Source organism: Diceros bicornis, chromosome 29 (assembly GCF_020826845.1).
Source record: "Diceros bicornis minor isolate mBicDic1 chromosome 29, mDicBic1.mat.cur, whole genome shotgun sequence".
In the NCBI taxonomy this organism is placed as follows: Eukaryota; Metazoa; Chordata; class Mammalia; order Perissodactyla; family Rhinocerotidae; genus Diceros; species Diceros bicornis.
The window spans coordinates 39928854-39951208 of record NC_080768.1 but is presented as its reverse complement, the minus strand read 5'-3'; the positions used below and the strand labels follow the sequence as shown (position 1 = coordinate 39951208).

Sequence of the window (22355 nt, the reverse complement as noted above, 5' to 3'; positions counted from 1 at the left end):
AAAAAGAGGAGGATTGGCATCGGATGTTAGCTCAGGGCCGATCTTCCTCACAAAAAGAAAAAAAAAAATTAGCACAATGCATGGAGTCATTTCTGTGTATATTCTAATACTTTTCTTCAAGTACAGTTTCTGAGGACAAATGAAAATACTACTAATTTTTAGGTCAATTTTCTTATTAAAAAGGAAGTAAGGATTTAAAATCAAACACTGGCATACAGTTTCTGAAAATTCTTAATTACATTTAGCTTGATTTAAAGTTATTCATTTGTATTTAATATACAAAACTAAATGAAACCTGAACTTCCAAATAGCAAGTACATGAAATAAAATCCTCTTAATTAGATGACGTATCTAAAAACAAAAACAAACAAACAAAATCAACCTAATTTCAGTAATTTTTTGCTTTTAAAAAAATGGGCTGTGGTTCAAGAAAAAGGCTGCACGGGAACTTAAATATAATTTGGGATCAAATACTTAAGTCAATAGGGAAAGTTAGGCAGAGGCATTTCATTTCCAAATGAGTATTTTGCATTTATATAGCACCTTACATAGAGTGCTTTACAATCATTATTACTTGACAGCCATTGTCAATATAAAACATGGTTTACAATCTGTCAACAAATCTAAGCACTTTGAGGCAACCAAATACCCAAGAGAATCTATTCAGTAGCAAATTCTTGGACTAGTACATAGAATTAAGAAAAATGTAAGAGAGACCTGTCATAACATCACATACAAGAAGTCACTTATTGATCTTAATGACTGATATGAAGATGTTAGGTATCAGGAATTATTGAGAAATAGAAGAGTTTATATTAAGGAAAAAGTAAAACAAATGAGGTGTAAGTCAACAAGGAAATTGCCCAAAAGGTAAGGCTACCTATTACTTGTGAGTATATGAAAAATAAATCTTTTAGATGTGGAGGGCAACTGAAATTATAAATGTCTGCCACATTGCCAGGATTTGATTCTCAGTTACTATAATATTCCAAAACAAGAAAAAACTAATGCACTGCCAGATTTTTTTCTTTTGTAATTTCTCCCCAAATAACCTAATCAATGCATTCACTTCTGCCAGCAGACAAGATAGCAGGAAATAATGAAATTCTATGTATTTATGTTTTAAAAATAGTTTCCAAATCTTCGGACAAATTTAATCTCCTATAAAACAATGTGAAAACTCATTTTTTTCTCTAAATAATTCTGTCAGGTGCTTTAGGTAAGATCTGATTAGCACCTCTGCCAATATATTTGTCTTTGCAAAAAGTGCACTTGCTAACCATTTTATACACTAAATATGCAAGTTACTTGAAGTGCATCTGGAAAACAATTGAAAACAGATTAATACATCATAAAAAGATTAATTCCCTTTAAACAGACATTCTTATAAAGCATGATAACACAGAGGCACAATAAAGAATATAAATTGTATATCAATTATTGGCAGAAAATCTAATTCATTACAAAGCCTACATCATTGGAGAAAGGACATTTTCATACAAAGAAAAGTACTACACTATTAAACAACACTTTTAATTGGGCATTTAAAAATTTTTGGCACATTAAAAGGAACTGAAAGGACTACAAAATAAAGGACCAAGAAATAATACATTATAGATACAAGAGAAAGTCTTCAAATGAGAAACAACTAAATAGTAACATAAAATAGAGACAAATAATAAGCTGGCTGAATTTCCTGAAATGTTGTTACATGTAACAGAAGTATGCTTTGAATGCAGGGTGTTTTTACTCTAACGGCAAGTCTTGTCTACCTTGCTGTGGCTGGTGGAACATGGCCCGGGTAAGATCTTCTTGTGCTGGTTGCTTGTCTTTGCCTAGCCAGAAACGACTGCCCTGAACCTGTACTAGCAAGTCTGTCTTCAGCTGCCTTTTTATGCAGAGTCATTCCCTATAACATAGAAAAAAAAGTCATCAACGAAAAAATAGCGGAACATACTCTCACAAAAGAAAATTTCATCATGCAGAATTTGTTACATAGCATCATAAGGCACAATTAGGAATGTTAATTCTGCTCATTACAGATTAAAATCTTATAGAGACATTTTAGTTCCAACAATTACGTACAAATCTTCCTTTGGAAAAATTAAGGCTTAATTTTCTGAAGTTACAATAACCAAAACAACAGATAAGACAGATTTTTGGAATACATTACCCATACTCAATCATATATACTTCCCTTTCCAATCAAATGTATAAAGTGATTTCCCAAGAAAAAAAGTGAAATTGATTGGTAGCAATTGATTCACATGGGGTTGTGGAATTCATAGGGCTTATTTAGAATGGAAAAACACAACACACTTGTTTCTTGAGGTGGAAAGACACACTATGTATAATACATACCACCATGCTGTTTTTCTTCACTTCAGGCAGACTTGTATTCTCAAACAAATTAAGAAAAGTTCCTGACAGCCCACAGCCCGAGGGCCCAACTGAGAGCAAGGGGTCTTTCTTGAAGACAGGAGAAGGATGGCCTACTAGCTTAGAAGGGAGAGGAGCCACAATTGTTGGGCCCAGAGTACCTTTACAGGACGGAGGAAACCTCTGGGGATGCGTTCTCTAAACGTGCAGGAATAACAACAATGCAAGGCTATGAACAGATCAGGAGAAAAGTGGTTTTGGTACTTATTAATAAGCCAGAAAAACATTAAGAGCTGAGAGCTACCATTTAATCTCCCCAATGATGGCATACACGTAAACTGATGGCAGCAAGTGGAAGCTGGTCACGGCTTTGCATTTTTAACAGAATTTCAGTCTATCATGTGTATCCAAATACACAACATTCCTCCATTTTCCCAGTGAGAAAATCCAGCACATGTTTTCTACTCAATTTAAAATCAAAGCATTTAAGGATTTAATAAAATTAACAAACCTCTATTGGCAATCTTTAACTTACTAATTTGGCTACTTATATTAACGATTATATTTTATTTAAAACATACTAATTTTTTGACTTCTACATTCCAAGCAACTCATTCAAATTCTTCACACACTTTTAAGACCTCATGTCTATCACAAGGCCATTCTCTGAGATACTTAGTACCTTTTCCCAGTACTCGACACCTTCCTTTCCATTTTAGTTGTCTGAGACGCAAAACTTCCTAAATGTATGGAATGAAGCTGTTTCTGGCTATCTAATCTGAAAATAACTTGTGTGAGTCTACTTGGAGTTACTCCTTCACTCTGTGGAGAGCTGAAAATTAGGACTATTCTTTAATACCATATCACAGGATAAATAAATGTGGTTCCATAAGAAACACAATATGTGAAGTTATAAAAATCAATCAGGAATATGAAATTACTGGGCTGGCCCGCTGGTGTAGTGGTTGAGTTTGTGTGCTCTGCTTTGGCAGCCCAGGTTTGTGGGTTTGGATCCCACGTGCACACCTACACACTGCTTGTCAAGCCATGTGGTGGTAGCATCCCACATACAAAGTAGAGGAAGACTGGCATGGATGTTAGCTCAGGGCCAATCTTCCTCACCAAAAAAATAAAAAAATGAAATTACTAATAAGGATTGAGGGGCAGAGCTCCAAGATCACTAATGCTAACTTTTAAAGAGGACAAAGAGGGGCCGGCCCGGTGGCTTAGTGGTTGGGTGCGCGCGCTCCGCTACTGGCAGCCCGGGGTTGGGATCCCAGATGCGCACCGAGGCACCGCTGCTCCGGCCATGCTGAGGCGGCGTCCCACATACAGCAACTGGACGGATGTGTAACTATGACATACAACTATCTACTGGGGCTTTGGGGAAGAAAAAAAAAAAAGGAGGAGGATTGGCAATAGATGTTAGCTCAGAGCCAGTATTCCTCAGCAAAAAAGGGGAGGATTAGCATGGATGTTAGCTCAGGGCTGATCTCCCTCACAAAAAACAAAAAAAAATAAAGAGGACAAAGAGGTAATAGAACAGGTCGAGGCAGGACTAGTTCCTCGAGAATTTCCTTAAATATACAGATCTTTCCCTATTTTTTAAATTTTAATTTTCTTTTTAAATCATGAATTTGCATTAATTGATTTTTTTTTATATTTTATTTTAATTTTTTTTGTGAGGAAGATCAGCCCTGAGCTAACATCCGTGCTAATCCTCCCCTTTTTGCAGAGGAAGACCGGCTCTGAGCTAACATCTATTGCCAATCCTCCTCCTTTTTTTCCCCAAAGCCCCAGCAGATAGTTGTATGTCATAGTTGCACATCCTTCTAGTTGCTGTATGTGGGACGCGGCCTCAGCATGGCCAGAGAAGCAGTGCGTCGGTGTGCGCCCGGGATCCGAAGTAGCAGAGCGCATGCACTTAACCGCTAAGCCATGGGGCTGGCCCTAAATTTTAATTTTCAAGAAATCTCTATTTGTTAATAATAGTATTCTAAACACAATATGATTTCCTCTTTTGTTTTTAAAAATTGTGATAGAATCTTAAATATGTAGTTTTTTTTTTTTGGTGAGGAAGATTGGCCTTGAGCTAACATTTGTTGCCAATCTTCCTCTTTTTGCTTGAGGAAGAGTGGCCCTGGGCTAACATCTGTGCCAATCTTCCTCTATTTTGTATGTGGGTTGCCACTACAGCATGGCTTGATGAGTGGTGTAGGTCTATGCCTGGGATCCGAACCCGTAAACCCTGGGCCACTGAAGCGGAGTGTGCCGAACTTAACCACTAGGCCATGGGGCTGGCTCCTTAAATATGTAGTTTTAACCAAGGCAAATATAAATGAGGACATGTCATAAAATTGTATGAATTTTTGACAAAGATTAAATCACATTATTAGGATGCCTGGGATACTAACCTTTAAAACACAGTGTCAATTATAACCATAAAACAGAAACAATGGCATTGTGCCAATAACACAACTATAGAGTCAGAGGGGGTTGATGAAAAGAATCTGGTCCAATTTCCTGTCTTAGGCAAATAACATTTTGAAAAGGCAGAAGTGGTCTTACAAAGAAGAACAAAGAAGAAAAAGACAACAAAAAGTCTAGAAAAAAGTACTAAAAAAAGTACAGCATTCTTAAAAATTCACAGCTATTTATATCCAGGAACTCTTACTGAAGTCTAAATGGTGATAGGCATTTATTTTCCCCCGCAATATGTTTAAAGTTTTTTTGTGTTGGAAAATTCAATCTCAGAACCTTTAGTCGTTTAGGGTCTAACACTGTTACACCTATTAGAAAAATTTCCAAACCCTATGAGATAGTTAGCCAGCTCTGGTGATCTAATGGTTAAGATACTGCACTCACACAGCCACAGCCTGGGTTCATTTCTGGTCAGGGAACCACACCACTTGTCTGTCGGTTGTCATACTGTGGTGGCTGCGTGTTGCTGTGATGCTGAAAGCTATGCCACCGGTATTTCAAATACCAGCAGGGTCACCCATGGTGGACAGGCTTCAGCAGAGCTTCCAGACTAAGACAGAGAAGGAGAAAGGACCTGGCCACCCACTTCTGAAAAACTGTCCATGAAAACCCTATGAATAGCAGCGGAGCATTGTCTGATACAGCGCCGGAAGATGAGAGGATGGCACTAACTACCAACAACCACAAATGAGATAGTTAAAGCATCCTCAGTGTATGTACCACTCCTGCAAAGGCACTGAAATAGCCCCACAAAACAAAAGCTACTGCAACTGTGTGTAGATGTCATTACAGTCCCTTTCCCCTAGAATAAAATGGTTCTGAGGGACAGAAATCCAACTGATTCTATCCTCTAGAGTTAATGATGTGTTTGGAAGGCCCTAACCCTGTTTATATGGTGGTTCTCTTATCTGCTTTTCAATCCTAAGGTTAGCATTAAGATTTTGTTAATGTGTGTTAGAACAGCAATTACTTCCAGATTCATTTGGTAGAATTACTTCTACAGTCAAGGGAGTATATATTCACTGAACTCGCAATATGTTTCGAAGTATTATTTTCTTACCATATTGTACCAGGCACTAACAATATATTTCTCCTCCATCTCTCTCTGACTCTTTGTTTTCTCATATTCTTTCTAAAAAACAAGCACATGTAAACATTTAAAGATAGAAAACAATTCAATATCAATAAAACTCACAATTAACTGTCTAAATGAATGGATACGATTGTATATAGGAAGGCTCCTAGAAAATAAAGAATCAAAAATCAAATATCTTGTTGTATAGTATAGTAAACTACCTCTAATGAATGGAACAGTCGGTCCCGTTCCTGGAGCTGATTTTTAAGAGCCTGTATTTCTGGTGCTGCTCCTTGATTCTGTTTAGGATCTAAAGTACGGATAACCTGCAAAAAGCAATAAAAGAAAAATTTAAAAAGTCTCAAAGAATGTAACATCTAAAGAAGCACTTAAAAAAAAACACTCAAAGGGTAAAGCTTATGTGAATCAAAAGCTATCTTCCAAGGATCCTTTAAAATTTGAATGTATGAAATAATATTCAATTGTTGCAACTTTTAATTATATAAAACTTTTTAATTATGTAAAAGAATCAATTATAAGAAGTAATTCTGGCTTAAAACTAATAAATAATACTACAGCAGACACTACTGACAGCTGTCTCTCCTTTTCCTTTCCTCTGATTTGGTTCAGCTAGCCCTCCACCCCTGACCAGACGTGTACTTAGCGGCAGGTCCTGCTGGTTTAAAAGCCTGTCACTGTGGTCCGTCTCCTCCTCTGCCAGCGCCTCAGTTTACGCATGGCCATGTGATGCAATTCTAGCTGACCAACTAAGAGGTCTTCCGAGAAAGTCTTTTTGCTTTGTGGCCCAATTTTTTTACTATCAAAAGTGACCAAATCTATAGAAAACTTGAAAGAGCAGCACAAAAAAAATTCTTTTCCTTTAACCCAGATTCACCCACAGCTGCACTGCCACATTTGATTTCTTGCTCTCTCTCCACACACACACATGCATGCTTGTTTCAGGGACTATTTTAAAGTAATCTGCAGACTTAACGACACATAACTCTTAAATACTTCAACATGCATCTCCTTAGACTGAGGACATTCCCCTACATAATCACAATACCATTGTCATCTGTAAGAAATAATTTTATAAATCATCACTATTCAGTCCAAATCCACATTTCCACAGGTGTCTCCACAATGTCTTTTACAACTGCCCTTTCTGCCCCCGATCCAGGACTCAAATATTAATGCATTGCATTTGGTATTTAGGTCCCTTTGGCTCTTATGCTCCCCCACACTCCACTGCCTATTTTTGTTTTTCATAACATTGACTTCTATCCCAAATTCTGGATTTATCTGATGATTTCCTGAAGGTGCTATTTATTTTGTTCCAATAAGCTCATTTTCCCTGGGAACTGGAAGTTAGATCTATAAGATTGCTTAGATTCAGGTTAAATATTATCAGTTAAATACTCCATCAAGAGGCACAAGATGTTGGTTGTCCTACCATTAATGTAGCTACTTTTGATTACTAGCTCGGGTAGTGACTGCCACTTATTTCCTACATACATTTTCCTCTTGGTAGTTCTTGATCTTTTCCTGATGGCTCTCTATGTGAAAAGTCACTGTACGTGCACTGTATTCTGAGGAGTCAGTGAAACACGATCAGAAAGTAGAGGAAGATACCCACAAATTCATACTTACACTTTTGGCTTTCTCTAAGTATTTTTTGTATCGTTCTTCCATTTGCTTCATTTCCTCTTCTTTCTTCCGTAAAGCTTCTTGTAATTCTTCAATTTTTAAGGCTGCAGATGAGACATTAAAAAAATTTTTTTTTAGATTCTAACAACTTTAAAAATATTTCAACTGACAAAATAGTAAATAGTTAACAACTCTGAGAGACTGTTTGGTCTATTCCTATATATAATTTTCTTTAAAAACAAAAATTTATAGTTTTTTTTTACAAAAAGCTTTTCTTATAAACAAAAACTCCAGTATGGAAGTGAATAAATTAAAAAGTATCCATTGATGGATGAATGGATAAACAAAATGTGGTAAATACACACAATCGAATATTATTCAGCCTCTGATATATGCTACAACATGGAGACATTACCAGGTGAAAATGAAAGACATTATGCTGAGTGAAATAAGCCAGACATGAAAAGACAAATATTGCATGATTCCACTTATACGAGTTCCCTAGAATAGTCAAATTCATAGAGACAGAAAGCAGGGGCTGGGGGCATAGGGGAGAGAGGGGAGTTATTGTTGAACGGGTATGGAGTTTCACTCTGGGATGATGAGAAAGCTCTTGGAGGTAGATGGTGGCTGCACAGCATCACTATACCAGATAGTCGAGCGACAGATTGTGGTTGCACAATAATGTGAATGTACACCTAAAAATGGTTAAAGTGGTCATTTTTATGTTGTGTATATGTTACCACAATAAAAAAAAAGTAAATGTCTGTGTCCTACTCCCACCTCCACACAAAAGTATTAATAAACTCAAGCTACCGACATGTGTAAACATCAATAGAAGTAGAAGTCTGGCTGACTCACATACAACTATACTATTAAAATAACTAATTTCATAAAATATTCATTAGCATCCATAGTTAAGGAAAAACTCACAACTATAATGAGAAATTTAAGAAATATTATGAAGATGATTATACATTTTTTTTGTAAATAAGGCGAATTCTTTAATTGCTAGCATATGTAATAGGGCCTATTTCTAAAAGAAGTAATTTTATATAAAGTCATTATCATTAGGGTAATGTATGGCTAACTAATTTAAAACTATGCCAATTAGGAAAAACTCACAGCTGTTGTTAAATCTTGGTTCGAGATCTTCAATAATAGCTCTCTTCTTCTGCAGTTCGTTATTGGCTTCATGCAGCTTCTCTCTGTAACAAAGTATGTAACAGTCACGTACGACTGTTTTCTAATTTTTTCCACAAATGAAAAATCTAAATTCTTTATTCTTGAAATATACTTGCATAGCACACAGTGCTGTGAAATAGATGAAAAGACTAACCCAACATGAATTTAATATACTTTGAAATAAGTAAAAAAATAGAGACAAAAATTCCAGAGTTTGAAGTAGTAGTAATTTCTTTTACCTAAACCTGCACGAGAGGCTACAAAGAACTTAGTGATCTTAATCTTTTTCTAGGAATAGGATATTGTAAAAATTAAATTAAAAATTTTGCAGAGGTTTTACAATGCAAAATCTTATTGGAAAAAAAAGTGAAGTTCTAAAAATAAGAATTAATAGAAAGAACATTACATACCAATGAAAAGGAATAAATTCATGATACATGCAACCACCTGGATGGATCTCACAGAATGTTGAACAAAGGAAGTCAGATACAAAAGGGTATTACATTTATGATTCCATTTATATGAAGTTCAGAAAGTATCAAAATTAATGAAAGGTGATAGAGATCAGCACAGTGACGAGTTTGGGGATGTAATCAATCAGAAGACAGAAGGAAGACTCCTGGCCGGTTGCCAGAAATATTCTGTATGTTGATCTGTGTTACCTACATATGTAGAAGAACATTCATTAAGCTGTAGACTTAGAAACTTAGGATTTGTGTATTTTACTGTACACAAATGCATGTAAGCTATATTCTAATACAGAAGTAAAAAAAATGAATGAACAGGAAGTTTTTTCCTGGTATTTATATAATATGTATAATTCTCCCTATAGAGTACCTAGTGTGGCACTCTGTAATATGAGAGGGAGAAAAGGCTGCAAAAATTGGAAAATACAGAAAAACACTAAGAACATAGAGTACTTTGTTATGTCTATTTCTGGTCTTTTCTATGCATAATACTTTAATAAATCTTTTTCTTTTTCAAGGGTGTGACATACACATAGACATACACACAAATATATATATATATATACACAAAATAAATATATATAGTTTAAAGAATAAGAAAAACTAAGCCCAGTGAAGAAACAGGTTAAGATACAGAAATTATCCCTGAACCTCAGAAGTCCCATGTGTTCCTATCTCCTTCCCAGAAGTAACCAAAATTTGGAATTTTAATCATTCTCATGATTTTGTGATGGGCCTTTATGTGTATTCCTAAATAATACATTGCTTAATTTTGCCCAATTTTTACTTTATACATTAATTATACTGTATGTATTGTGGTGTGACTTCCATTTTTTACTTAACATTATGTCCCTGAGATTCATCTATGTCAATGTGTTAGCCCTAGTTTACACATTTTTACTGCTGTATAGCGTTGTATTGTTTGAATACACCTCATTCTAACTATCATTTTACAAGTGGTAATATTTGTACTGTTTCTACTTTTCTGTGATTACAAACAACGGTCTTCCATACTTTCTTCTACAAGTCCCCTGGTACACATGGACAACAGCATCTATAGGAATCTAGGGAATATATAGGGGAGTGGAACTGATGGGTCATAGAATATGTGCATATTCAAGTTTACTAAGTAAACTGATGTATACTCATACCAGCTGTGGGTGAGAATTACCATTGCTCAACATCTTTGGCAATACTTAGTAGGTCTGATGCTTAAAAATTACCAATTTGGTGTGTCTAAAATGGACTCCATTGTAGTTTTAAATCTGCATGAGAATGACCATCTTTTGAGATGTCTATGAGCCCCGTTGTGGGTTGAATTGTGTCTTCCCAAAAGATATGGTAGAATCCTAACTCCCCAGAACCTGTAAATGTGACATGTGGAAACAGGGTCTTTGCAGATGTAGTTAGTTAAGGTGAGGTCATACTAGATCAGGGTGGGTCCTAAATCCTACGACTGGCGTCCTCATTAGAAGGCCACATGAAGACGGAGATAGAGAATGGAATAATGTGTCTACAAGCCACGGAACACCAAAGCTTGTTGGCTGCCACCAGAAGTTAGGAGAGGGGCATGGAACAGATTCTCCCCTAGAACCTCCAGAAGGAACCAATCCTGCTGACACCTTGATTTCAGACTTCTAGCTTCAAGAACTGTTAGGGAATAAATTTCTATTGTTTTTAAAAGCCACCCAGTTTGTAGTAATTTGTTATGGCAACCACAGAAATGAATACAGGCTTTATGTTCACTAATAAATTATTTTTGATGAAATAAACTATTTTTGACCATGTAAATGACAATACAGAACAATGGTCAGACAGTAGTCTTATGAAACAGCAGGTGTTCTATTTTTTGCAATAAAGGAATGGGAAATGAAGACCGGGTAGAATGCAGTACTAGATTCTGACTCTAGGTCACTTCACAACAGCCAGGAAGCATTTCTACTCCTCTAGTACATTAACAATCCGCCCATTGTTAGACGTGCCAGCAAGTGTCAGCTGCTAGGTGTATCTCACTTTTTCCACATTAAAAAAAAAAAAATCGGATAGCATGCGGCAAACTGCCAGTCTACAGAATGTCTTTCCAATCTCAACAGAACAAGTCAAATTATTTCTGGTATTGAGGATGCCTGGTTTACCATAGGGTGACACTGTAAAATTCCAACAGGCTAGCAATTCATGGCCACCCTACACTCAATGTTTGCAAGGAGAGAGTTTTGCTAGAAAGTGATAAGAAGGATTAAGGTTGTTACTTGGTGCGAGAAAAATTACAAAACATTCCTAACATTGTCAACCTTAGCTCAAGACAAAGATGGACGAAGATTTCTTCTTCATGAGAAACAAATGCAATATTTTAAAATTTATTTCATCTTTTAGATTAAAAAGTCATGTTCAGATATGTTTGCAATTCAAGAAAATGTTTGAAAATCTGCTACTGTTAATAAGCATAATGTTAATATATTAATTATAATTAATTACTTATAATACTTTAAAAATTACTTAAAATTACTTTAAAAAATTACTTATAATACTTAAAAAAATTCAAGGGCCATACTCTAGAGCTGGAAAACTCCAGCTGGGCCAAATTCAGCCTGCTGCCTGTTTTCATACATCAAGTTTTATTGGAACACAGTCACAACATTAGTTTACTTATTATCTATGGCTGCTTTCAAGTTACAACTACAGAGCTAAGTGGTTGTGACACAAACCATGGCTTGCAAAGCCTAAAGTAATTACTGTCTGGCCCTTTACAGAAAAAGGTTTCTGACTTCTGATCTAGAGTGTCTCAAACTCCTAACTATGATTATAAATACTGTCATGAAGACATAAAACCCGGGAATCTCATTGGAAAACAGTTCTAAAGCAGTCATTGCTCTGATTTGAGGACCTTGGGCAGAGACAATCCTATAGATACTATGAATGCACCTTATAATGTTCTATATCTTCAAGGGACACCCGTGCCATTGCTTAGACACTCTGTAACCACCTAACATAAAACACTTATTTTCACTAGATGATATAAAAATGAGCCTCAACAGCTTTTGTACTTACAGATGTTCTTCAAGCTTCTTTTTTAGAAGAACTGACTGAAAATGGAAAATAAAAAATAATTTATTACTTAACATTTTAACTAATAAATTATTATTTTTTAAAAATTAAGAGCATAGTAGTAACTAACTCTCAGTGAGCCCTCAGTAATCTGTCTTGTCAAAGAGCTCGAAACACACAATATACCCAAGTCTATTTCTCTTTGATAACAGAGAGAGCCGTCCATACAGGATAACAATCAGAATAAAACAACCAGAAACTGCATATCTGAATTCTCTATTTATAGTCAGGGAAATGAATAAAAAGGCCACTTATGTATAGAACTAATATTCCTGGACTTAACAGGCAGGTTGAACTCTAATAAAAACAGACTTTCCCTGAGACACTTTTAATCTACTATATTGTTTAACTTGTATCATGATGAAGTGTGGGAGCATTTCCATAAATATTTATTGACTTAATCAGTGATTTACAAATATGCAGAGGTTGCAAATAATTTATGTGATAGTATGGGAACTGAAGGATGGTGTGTACACAGAACATGCTGGAGAATGCAGCTTTAACTGGGTATTATATATTAAAAAAAAAGGGTCCCCTCAAAAGCAGGAGATCAGAATTGACCTAAAAATAAGCAAAGAATAATGGCATTCTAAAAGGACCACTAGGTTTCATAATTAAACTTAACACTTATAGGGTACATATTATTAATGAATTCTATGAAACATTTCAATTTGAGATAAGTGGTTACATAATGAATTCAGTCAAACTCAATTAATATAGGCTTATAAAACAAATTGTCCAATCAATCAATCGCAGTGAGGAGGGGGAAAACCCTCACACTTAGTCCTTTGATTTTCAGTCACTTTATTCAATAATGATTACTGTAACTGTTTACTCAGGTCCATTCTAACACAGCTCCGGAATATTGCAAATTCCCTTCTTCGCTCAATGTTAACTATAGTTAGGTGAGTGGACCACAATGTCTTCTATCATTGCTTCCCCCAAATATAACAAAAAGATAATAACTCTGTTAACTTCCGATTATTGCTTGTTCCTTCTTTAGTACAGAGGATAAAATGAAAATACTTTTTATATACCTTAACTTTAACTTGCACTTATGTTTTGACTAGGCTCTATAAAAATTAATTTTAATTCTAAGATAATACATAATAAACTAATTATTTAATGAGTGGTTAATATGCCAGGCACTACACTAAAGCATGTCATATACATTGTCTCATGTTAACCTCACAACAGTGAGTAATATTAGCCCCATCTCATACTTGAGGAAGGTGAGGCTGGGGAGACATTCACTAGCTTTCAAGTGGCAGATCCAGGATTAAAACCCAGGTCTGCCAGACTCCAAAGTCTATGCGTGGTCTTCACTTCCAAGCTTTCTATGCTGTGATGCCTCTCCAACTGGACTGTTACTATCAAAATACGTGGCAGGAGGAGGCCAGACTGTGATAGAAAGCTAGCTTCAAAATGATTTTTTTTTTTTTAAGTCGTTGAACCCTTTCCTTTATTTTAAAAAAAATTTTTTAAATTTATTTATTTTTCCCCCAAAGCCCCAGTAGATAGTTGTATGTCACAGCTGCACATCCTTCTAGTTGCTGTACGTGGGACACGGCCTCAGCATGGCAGGAGAAGCAGTGCGTCGGTGCACGCCCGGGATCCGAACCTGGGCCGCCGGCAGCGGAGCGTGCGCACCTAACCCCTAAGCCATGGGGTTGGCCCCAAAATAATTTTTAAAACAAACTAATTATAACAATGGGGTAGAGTGGGATGGAAAAAAAAAACAAACAAAAAACAAGAGCAGAGTTCTCTTTAGTCTGTCTTAAGTTTTTGATATTCTTTAAGTAGCTTAACCATAAAGGGCATACACAAACCTATAAGGCCAGTAATATTGGTATATTCATTTTGCGTAAAATTCCCATAACTTAAAATTTCAATACCATCAACTATGACGGCAGATAATGTATAAATAAAAAAAACTGTTCGATACATAGAAATGAATAGGAAGCCATACTTACAATAGCCTTGAGCAGAAACCATGCCAAGAGACAGAGAGGACATATTAGTATGAAGCAAACATAGCAGCCAATAGAAGGAACGATTTAGTAATTCATGAACAGAAGTAAAAGATATGCATTTTTTTTCAAAAATATACATTTTTCTTTCTTCTATGTTCTCCTCATCCTGTCTCGTTCTCTGGAGTTTTATACACTGTGGCTAGCTCAAATTATCCATATCACTGGATATAACAATGCTTTTCTGCTTCCATGCTAAAAATAAATGACATAAAAATAATAATAAAAATGTGCAAACCATTCTATTCTGACTTAAGGTCACATGAAAGGACTGTGCTTTTGATAACAGAAATAGACAGAGATTATGTGGTTCTTCAGGGGGACCAATTCCATTTATTTGGCAGGTTGTTCTAAGTATGACAGACTCCTGAGATGCAACACTGTAGGTTAGTGAGAGAGAGAAGACAAAAATATCAAAAATCTGCTGGGGGAAAGAACCACATATCCTGTACCACCCTATTTACTTCTCCAAACCACTTTGAGGCATATCATCAGGAAAAGTTTCTACCTGAATCTTTTCTATATGTAGAAAAAAGCTCTGAGACAACTTCCAAGAACTTAGAGCAAGATAGCTCATTAGCATCTGGACAGTCAAATAAACTGACTAATTTACCCAAATAGTACTTTATAGGGCTGGCATCTCACTTCTGAAATATGTTCTTTTAAACTAATGGCACACAGCATACTAATTAGATTTGATTACCACAGTAATACCTAATCAGATTATGCAAAAATATCCTTTACAAACTAAATTCCATTGTGTATGTTTGAGTAGAAGTAAGAGAATCAGTACAATGGTTATTGCTGTAACACTAAGTTGAGCCGATACTCATGTTCTGCCATTTTACTTCCCATGTACCATACGCCCTTCCCCTCTTTACCATAACAAATCAACAAAAAGTCTCCTCAAAGTTTTAGAGACTAAAACGAAGTGTACATTCATCTCAGTTTAAGGGACCTACTGATTTTACCAAACTAAGAAACGTGACCCTTTGGTTCATCTCTAAGGTACTCTTAGTTAGCTTACTAATATTTTAATGCATTCAAGGTGCTTTTGCTTCACCTCTTTGTGATTTAGCCTCTGGATAAAAATATGTTTAAAAAGTAAACTAGGGGGGCCGGCCCGGTGGAGCAGGCGGTTAAGTGCGCGCGCTCCGCTGCGGCGGCCCGGGGTTCGCTGGTTCGGATCCCGGGCGCGCACCGACGCACTGCTTGGTAAGCCATGCTGTGGCGGCGTCCCATATAAAGTGGAGGAAGATGGGCACCGATGTTAGCCCAGGGCCGTCTTCCTCAGCAAAAAAAGAGGAGGATTGGCGGATGTTAGCACAGGGCTGATCTCCTCACAAAAAAAAAAAAAAAAAAGTAAACTAGGACAATTTAATAAGGGAATAAGATAGTTTAAATGTTGGTGACAATTTTAGGAACTGGGACTCAATCTGGGAATCTAAGAACTACCAACACATTAATTAAAGGATAAACTAAAATCACTGATCTTAGAAAGCAGAGCATGCTGCCAATATAAGCTAGATCTATGTTTAAGAAACTCATAAAATTAGGTCACTGATGAGCTTCTTTGATGTCTTTTGTTTTTATACCCTCTTATGTTAATAAGGCTGGATGAAACTAGATATAGCTATAGTTTTAACAGTGATCCCCCAAATGACTCTATCAATGGAAACAACAAAATAGGTTTGTACTCAAAGGCCAGAGGTTCATAGCAAATTACACTGCCAATAAAAAGAAAAAAAACAACTGGGTGAAGCAAAGATTGGTCACTAAAATTTCGTTTTTTTCCCCTCTTTACAAATATTTTTGAGCACTTTATACTCGCAGATCTGTTGTCGACTGTAAATTAAATTACATTAAATGTAAAGGGTTTGCAAAATATGATTTACTTACACTTTTATCAGAGATTGACTGACTACTATGTGCTACACAAGCACTGTGATAGGCGATGAGCATGAGGAGATGAAGACCTAGCTCCTGGCTCAACGCATTTACCATATTCTAGATTGGAGTGTGCCAGCCAAGCAGGCAGGGCTATGACAGATATGCAGTATTCTAAGGGAATATAAAAAAAGGTCAGTGAACTTATATTTGAGTGTGTGTGTGGTGGGGGGGATAGTAAGAGGGATTCAGAAATTTAGAGATGGTGGGGTTCTAGCAATGGCATTATTTTCTTAAATATCAATTTTGTATCAAAAATGTCTACTTGAACAGGCGAAGTATCTAACCAACATTTTTTGAACCAAAAACCCTATACTTGGAATACTGAGTTGAACACATTTAAAACACAAAGCCTTAATTAATTCCTTAGCTGATAATTACAAATGAACTTCTAATTCCCAGCAGAGTCAATCTGAAAGACAGAATGAAGCACTGTCTGCTCCTTTTTATAAGAAACGTTAGTAAAAGGGAAACATTGTTTCTTTTCTATAACCAAGATAATGATAAATTATTTTGCTAGAGACTACCGAATAAAAAATAAAAGTTATAGCTTTTCTTAACACTGTGAAACTGTTGGAACATGGTTGGTACACATTAAAACTTACATCTTCTGCTTTTGATCCTTGATCTTGTAAAGATTTTTGCAATTCTTCGACTTGTGACTGTACTTCCAGAAGTCTTTGATTCACCAGCCTAGAAATCAAATGTATATTAATTTTCCAAGTGCTGACTTAACTTAGGCCCTTTTCCTTAGGTTGTCATACTGGTTAGAGAGACAGTATAATTAGCAAAACAAAGCTTCATGTTACAGTGGCAGTAGCTCACTTTTCTGATTTTTCGTATTGCTTGAAATTTCTATGACGATTTCCAAGGTAGTGTTCGGGTGGACACATTTTTTGAACTGGTGTACTTATGCAAATGTATTTATCTGAAATTCACTTTAATACATGTTTATTCAAACTATGTGTTAGGTACTATGCTCAGCACTAGCGCTAAAAGATCTCTGCACTCAAGGAATTTAGTGGGGAGGCAAAATGTAAACAAAGAAAATACAAGATAAATACTTCAACGTAGTGCACAGAGGCATACAAAAGGAATGACGACTGCTCAACGAGCCAGAACTGCACCTAACTTGTGGAGGAGTCAGGATAGGCTTGACTTGAATTGTGACTAGAACAATAAATAAAATATTTATGGGGTTATAATGGTGCAAAGGGGATTCAAGACAGAGAATTCAGCATGTCCAAAGTACACAGAAAAACAAGAGGGTACAGTGAGTTCAGGAATGGTATGACTGCGGAATAAGTTATGAGGGGAAGAATGACTGGAGATGAAACCAGAGGAGAAAAGGAGAGGTCGGGTATAACCTTGTGTGAAATGCAAAAGTATGTGGAACTTATCCAATAATCTGGCTTTCTAAATTTTGGCTGGAACTGGAATTAACTCAGCCAGCCTTTAATAACGCTGATTCTGGAGCTCAACCTTCATAAATTCTCTAGGGTATTATGACACAACACTCATCAACCAGGAGACCGTTTGGTTACCTAGGTCTGAGTGATGTTGAAGGATTGCAAGAAGGGAGAAACACGATTAGACAGTATTTTAGAAAGATCACCTTGGTTTGAGAGTGGAAGATAGTATTAAAAAAGGTCAAAGAGCAAGCATGAAGACTAGGAGGAGGCTATTACAATTATTACTAAATATGCCTGAAATAGAAGGGAACAGAGGAGGAAATCTATTGAAAGAGCAAAAGAACACAAGCCATAAAAAAATAACACTTAGGATTTTGGTTTGAGCTACTGAGAACCATTTATTGAGAAAGGAATATAAAGAATCTCATTTTGTATTTGTTGAAAATGAAGTGCCTAGAGATATCTGTCAAATAGGTATCTGCATTGGAAGCACAGAGAGAAGTCTGAATTGAACATACAGATTTGGGAGCCATCTGGAATTAACTGAAGCCATGAGCATAAATAATATTGATTAGAAAGAACGTGAGGACGAGTGGAAGAGGAACGAAGACAGTCCATGGCAGATTACCAACCGAAGGATAGAAAGAAGAACCTCACTCTGGAGAATAATCAGAGAACTAAGAAAAACATAAGAGAGGGATGTTACTGAAATAAAAAAAAAAAGTCTGAAGAGGGAAATGATCAACAACAATCAATATACAGTAATGTGCTGCATAACAACATTTAGGTCAACAATGGACCACATATACAAATGACAGTGGTCCCATAAGATTAGTACCATGTAACCTAGGTGTGTAGCAGGCTATAGCATCTAGGTTCGTGTAAGTACACTCTATGATGTTCGCACAACGATGACATCGTCTAACAATGCATTTCTCAGAACCTATCTCTGTCGATAAGCGATGCTTGACTGCAGTAGAGAAATGAGGAAAGATAAAGTCTTGAATGCTCCCATAGGATTGACCATTTAAGAGATGACGGGTTATTTTAGTAAGTAATGTTTTAGTGAAAAGATAGTAAAAGCCAGACTGCCTCAAATTAAGGACAAAACAGGGCAATGAGCATTTAGAATTCAAACAGCCAGAAAGTTCAATAAGAAATTTTTTTATTCAACAAGTTATAAGAAATTCTTATCATAAGCCTTCTAGGTTCTACAATTTAGTGAGAATTATAGTAAAAATGCAATCAAATCTATAATAATAACTGATGTTTTCACATCAAGGAATAGAAAATCTGAGTGCTTTTTTCAACAGTGAAAGAATTATCTGAATAGATCCATATTTAATATGAAGACAGAGGTAAATAAAAATATTACTAGTGACATTGTAACTTTGTTCAATCTTTTCAGAAAGCAATATGGGACTATATATCAAACTATAAGACTATTTCAACTATCCATCTTAGCCATTTTTGAAATTATTTAGTCAACAAATATTGTAACCCTACTAGGTGGAGGCCATCGTAAATGTCATAAAATGTAATCAGACCATACCAAGATGTTCCTTGGAAGGATCTGAAAACAACTCAAAAGCCCAGTGATGGGGAATGGACAAGCAAACACAGTAATATAACTGTCAAAGTGTGAAGTGCACACACACACACACAAGTATGAAGCTATACAAATACATGTAAATATATATGAAAAAAGTTCATCTACAAAATAAATAAGGATTATAATGCCCACCCTCATGGGCTTGTTTAAGGGACTGAGATAATATATAAAGTGTGTCCAGCACAATACCTGCACATAGCAGGTACTCTATAAATGCCTCTGTCTTCTTTCTCCCTGTTCAGGAGTTTAGTGAGCTAACATTTTAATCAAAGTCTAATTATGTATAGTTGCCTGAGGGGTGTAGGGAGAGGGTGAACTTGAGATCACGATCTGCTCTGAGAGGTAAGGGAACAAGATCACGTGTACTTTGAGAAAACTCCCTGAGCCATTCTGATACGGCTCTCCTCTCAACCCTTCATGCTTCTGCTCATATTGTTTGAGGGTCAGCAGGTATTACAGATTAAAAAAATGCTAACTCATTGGGAAAACTAAATGGAAAGGACTTCGGAGGTTTCCTACAAACCTTTCCTTCTAACAGATGATATATGGGAGGTGAGCAAATTGTATTTAAGGTCACACAATTAAAAGACTCAGTGGGATTAAAACTCAGGTTTCCTGATGCTAGTCCAGTGCTGTAAACTACTAAAAGAGATTACCTTAGAGACAAGGTAGTGTAAATACTTATTAAATTCAATAAGAACAAACTTAGGGTAATTTACTTAAGAGAAAAAGCATCCTGTGAAGAGGTAGGCAGGAAAAAAATAAATGTTTTACACACACGGCAGAGGATAAATTGGCAAGAAAGAGGGTATTGGTTAGGTAGAAGCTTTGGAGTCAGGTAACCTGTGTCTGAGCCCAACTTCCCTCATCTGTAAAACCGAACAAAGTAAGACCACATATGTAAAACGCCCAGATTCCCTCATCTGTAAAACTTAACAAAGACCACATATGTAAAACGCTCAAATTCCCTCATCTGTAAAACTTAACAAAGACTGCATATGTAAAATGCCCAAATTCCCTCATCTGTAAAACTTAACAAAGACCACATATGTAAAATGCCCAAATTCCCTCATCTGTAAAACTTAACAAAGACCACATACATAAAATACTTACCACAATGTCTAGAACAGGAGCTTAATAAATGTTAGCTGCTATTATTAGTTATAGGTCATAGATGTATAGTCTAAAAATAAGTTATCATGAGTGTCATAATTTAAGAAACAAACACAATGCTAAGTTGTAGACAGCTGTAAATAACACAGAGACTTGGGAGGTGATCAGTCATCTACCTACGTGAGTACCGTATAAATGACAACTAGCTGTTCTGTTTCTGATGAGAAAAAGCAATAGCTGTAAAACTTGTGAGAAACAATGCAAAACATTATAAAAGAAGTGGTGTTAATTCACTGAACAAAAATTAGGGTAGGGAGAGGCTGACTGAGATGGCTAAAAAGCAGCCCCGAGCAAAGGATGAGGAGGTGAGCATGGTGCTCTCACCATGTGGACTGCACGACTGAATGACTGACAGCTCTTATCTACAACTCCTCTTCCTCTCCTTCTCATTTTCCACTTTTTCTAAGTATTTTTAAAAAGTATTCATTCTCTATGCACCTTAGAATTGATATAAAAATTTCCTCCTGTTTATGCTTAATTATGCTCTAATAATTGCCCTCTTATTTATACTGTTGGCTGGTTCTCCCTCAGTAGCTTTAAAAACTAGAGCTACAGGAGGAAAAGTAGGATACGTGAATTGTCTTAACAATTCTGACTCACAAGCTTGACTCACACCTGGGAAATGCCACATCAATCAGGCATAATAAACAAACAATCAGTGATATCAGGCAAACTATGAAACTATAAATAAAAATGCCAAATTCCTCAAAAATTACAGAATATCACAGCACTAAAAAAAAAGAAAAGACACCACATGTTTGGTGTCTAAGAAACATTTCCAAAAAGGAAAAAAACCAAAAAATTATCCCAACAAAGTTAAAAGTAACCCTTGCAAGAGTAGGCGACTGCTTTTAAACTATTTATTTATTTATTTTTTCCCCCAAAGCCCCAGTAGACAGTTGTATGTCATAGCTGCACATCCTTCTAGTTGCTGTATGTGGGACGCGGCCTCAGCATGGCCGGAGAAGTGGTGCGTCGGTGCGTGCCCGGGATCCGAACCTGGGCCGCCAGCAGCAGAGCACACGCACTTAACCGCTAAGCCATGGGGCCGGCCCAACGACTGCTTTTAAAGTAGCTTTGAATGACTGCGTAACGCCAACACTGAAAACTTACAAACAGAAAAGTGATTTTCTTGTTAAATTTGCAGATTCTAAATTCTCAAAATAATTGAATTGTTCATAAGATGAACGATTTCCTTTTAGGGTCTCAAGAAATAACAGATTTAAAAAAAAAATGCTCTGTCAACTCAATTATGATGGATCCTGCTATTTTCCTCACATCAATCAATCCTCTGAAACATTAGCTTATAAAAACAGGGTAAACTTCATTAATGTGATAATGACCATGAATTGAAATTGTTGTGGAAGACTGTGAAGTAACGGTCATTTTCTTTCAATCCTCTAGTTTCAATTAGTGATTAGAAAGGGAAAATGGTAGGGCTTTGGTATCATTTTGCTTGAAAAAATAAAGTGGAAAATGTTATCATAAAGAGGCATGATACTTTTTGGCAAGTCTGTCCATAAGTGGAGAAACGGATTAAAATACTCTTAAAAGGAAATGGGATAACACATTATCACTTTTCAAAATACAATTCAAACCTCTGTTTAAGGGAATCAAAATCAAGACAAATAGAGAAAACCTGTGGGGCTAAATGCTGCCACTTGTATATATTCCTACCTATTCTCTGTCTCCAGTTCATTCTTGCGCAGATTTGCATCATCTAGAAGGCTCTGCAGTAAGGCAATTTTTTCATTGTCTGAACCCTCTTGGTTAAGTTTTAACATCTTATTCTCATGCTGAAGGCGAATAAGTTTCTCCCTGAGTGAGCAAAGAAAAACTGAT

General features: G+C 36.2%; 1 protein-coding gene across 3 annotated transcripts in view; it reads right to left on the bottom strand.

Annotated features, from left to right (window-relative positions):
- Window positions 1–1512: 1512 nt before the first annotated feature.
- HOOK3 (hook microtubule tethering protein 3) overlaps window positions 1513–22355 on the bottom strand; it is a 99106-nt gene continuing 78263 nt past the window's right edge. For 2 of the 3 annotated variants that reach the window (XM_058525315.1, XM_058525313.1), the window contains 8 exons: window positions 22191–22331; window positions 16922–17009; window positions 12283–12317; window positions 8708–8790; window positions 7586–7686; window positions 6157–6261; window positions 5921–5992; window positions 1513–1909 (listed from right to left, as the gene is read on the bottom strand). In XM_058525315.1, coding sequence (XP_058381298.1) covers window positions 1769–1909; window positions 5921–5992; window positions 6157–6261; window positions 7586–7686; window positions 8708–8790; window positions 12283–12317; window positions 16922–17009; window positions 22191–22331 — 766 coding nt within the window. In that variant the 3' untranslated portion in view covers window positions 1513–1768. Of the gene's footprint in view, window positions 1910–2540; window positions 2609–5920; window positions 5993–6156; window positions 6262–7585; window positions 7687–8707; window positions 8791–12282; window positions 12318–16921; window positions 17010–22190; window positions 22332–22355 lie in introns of all 3 variants that reach the window. The other variant, XM_058525314.1, reaches the window with a different exon arrangement.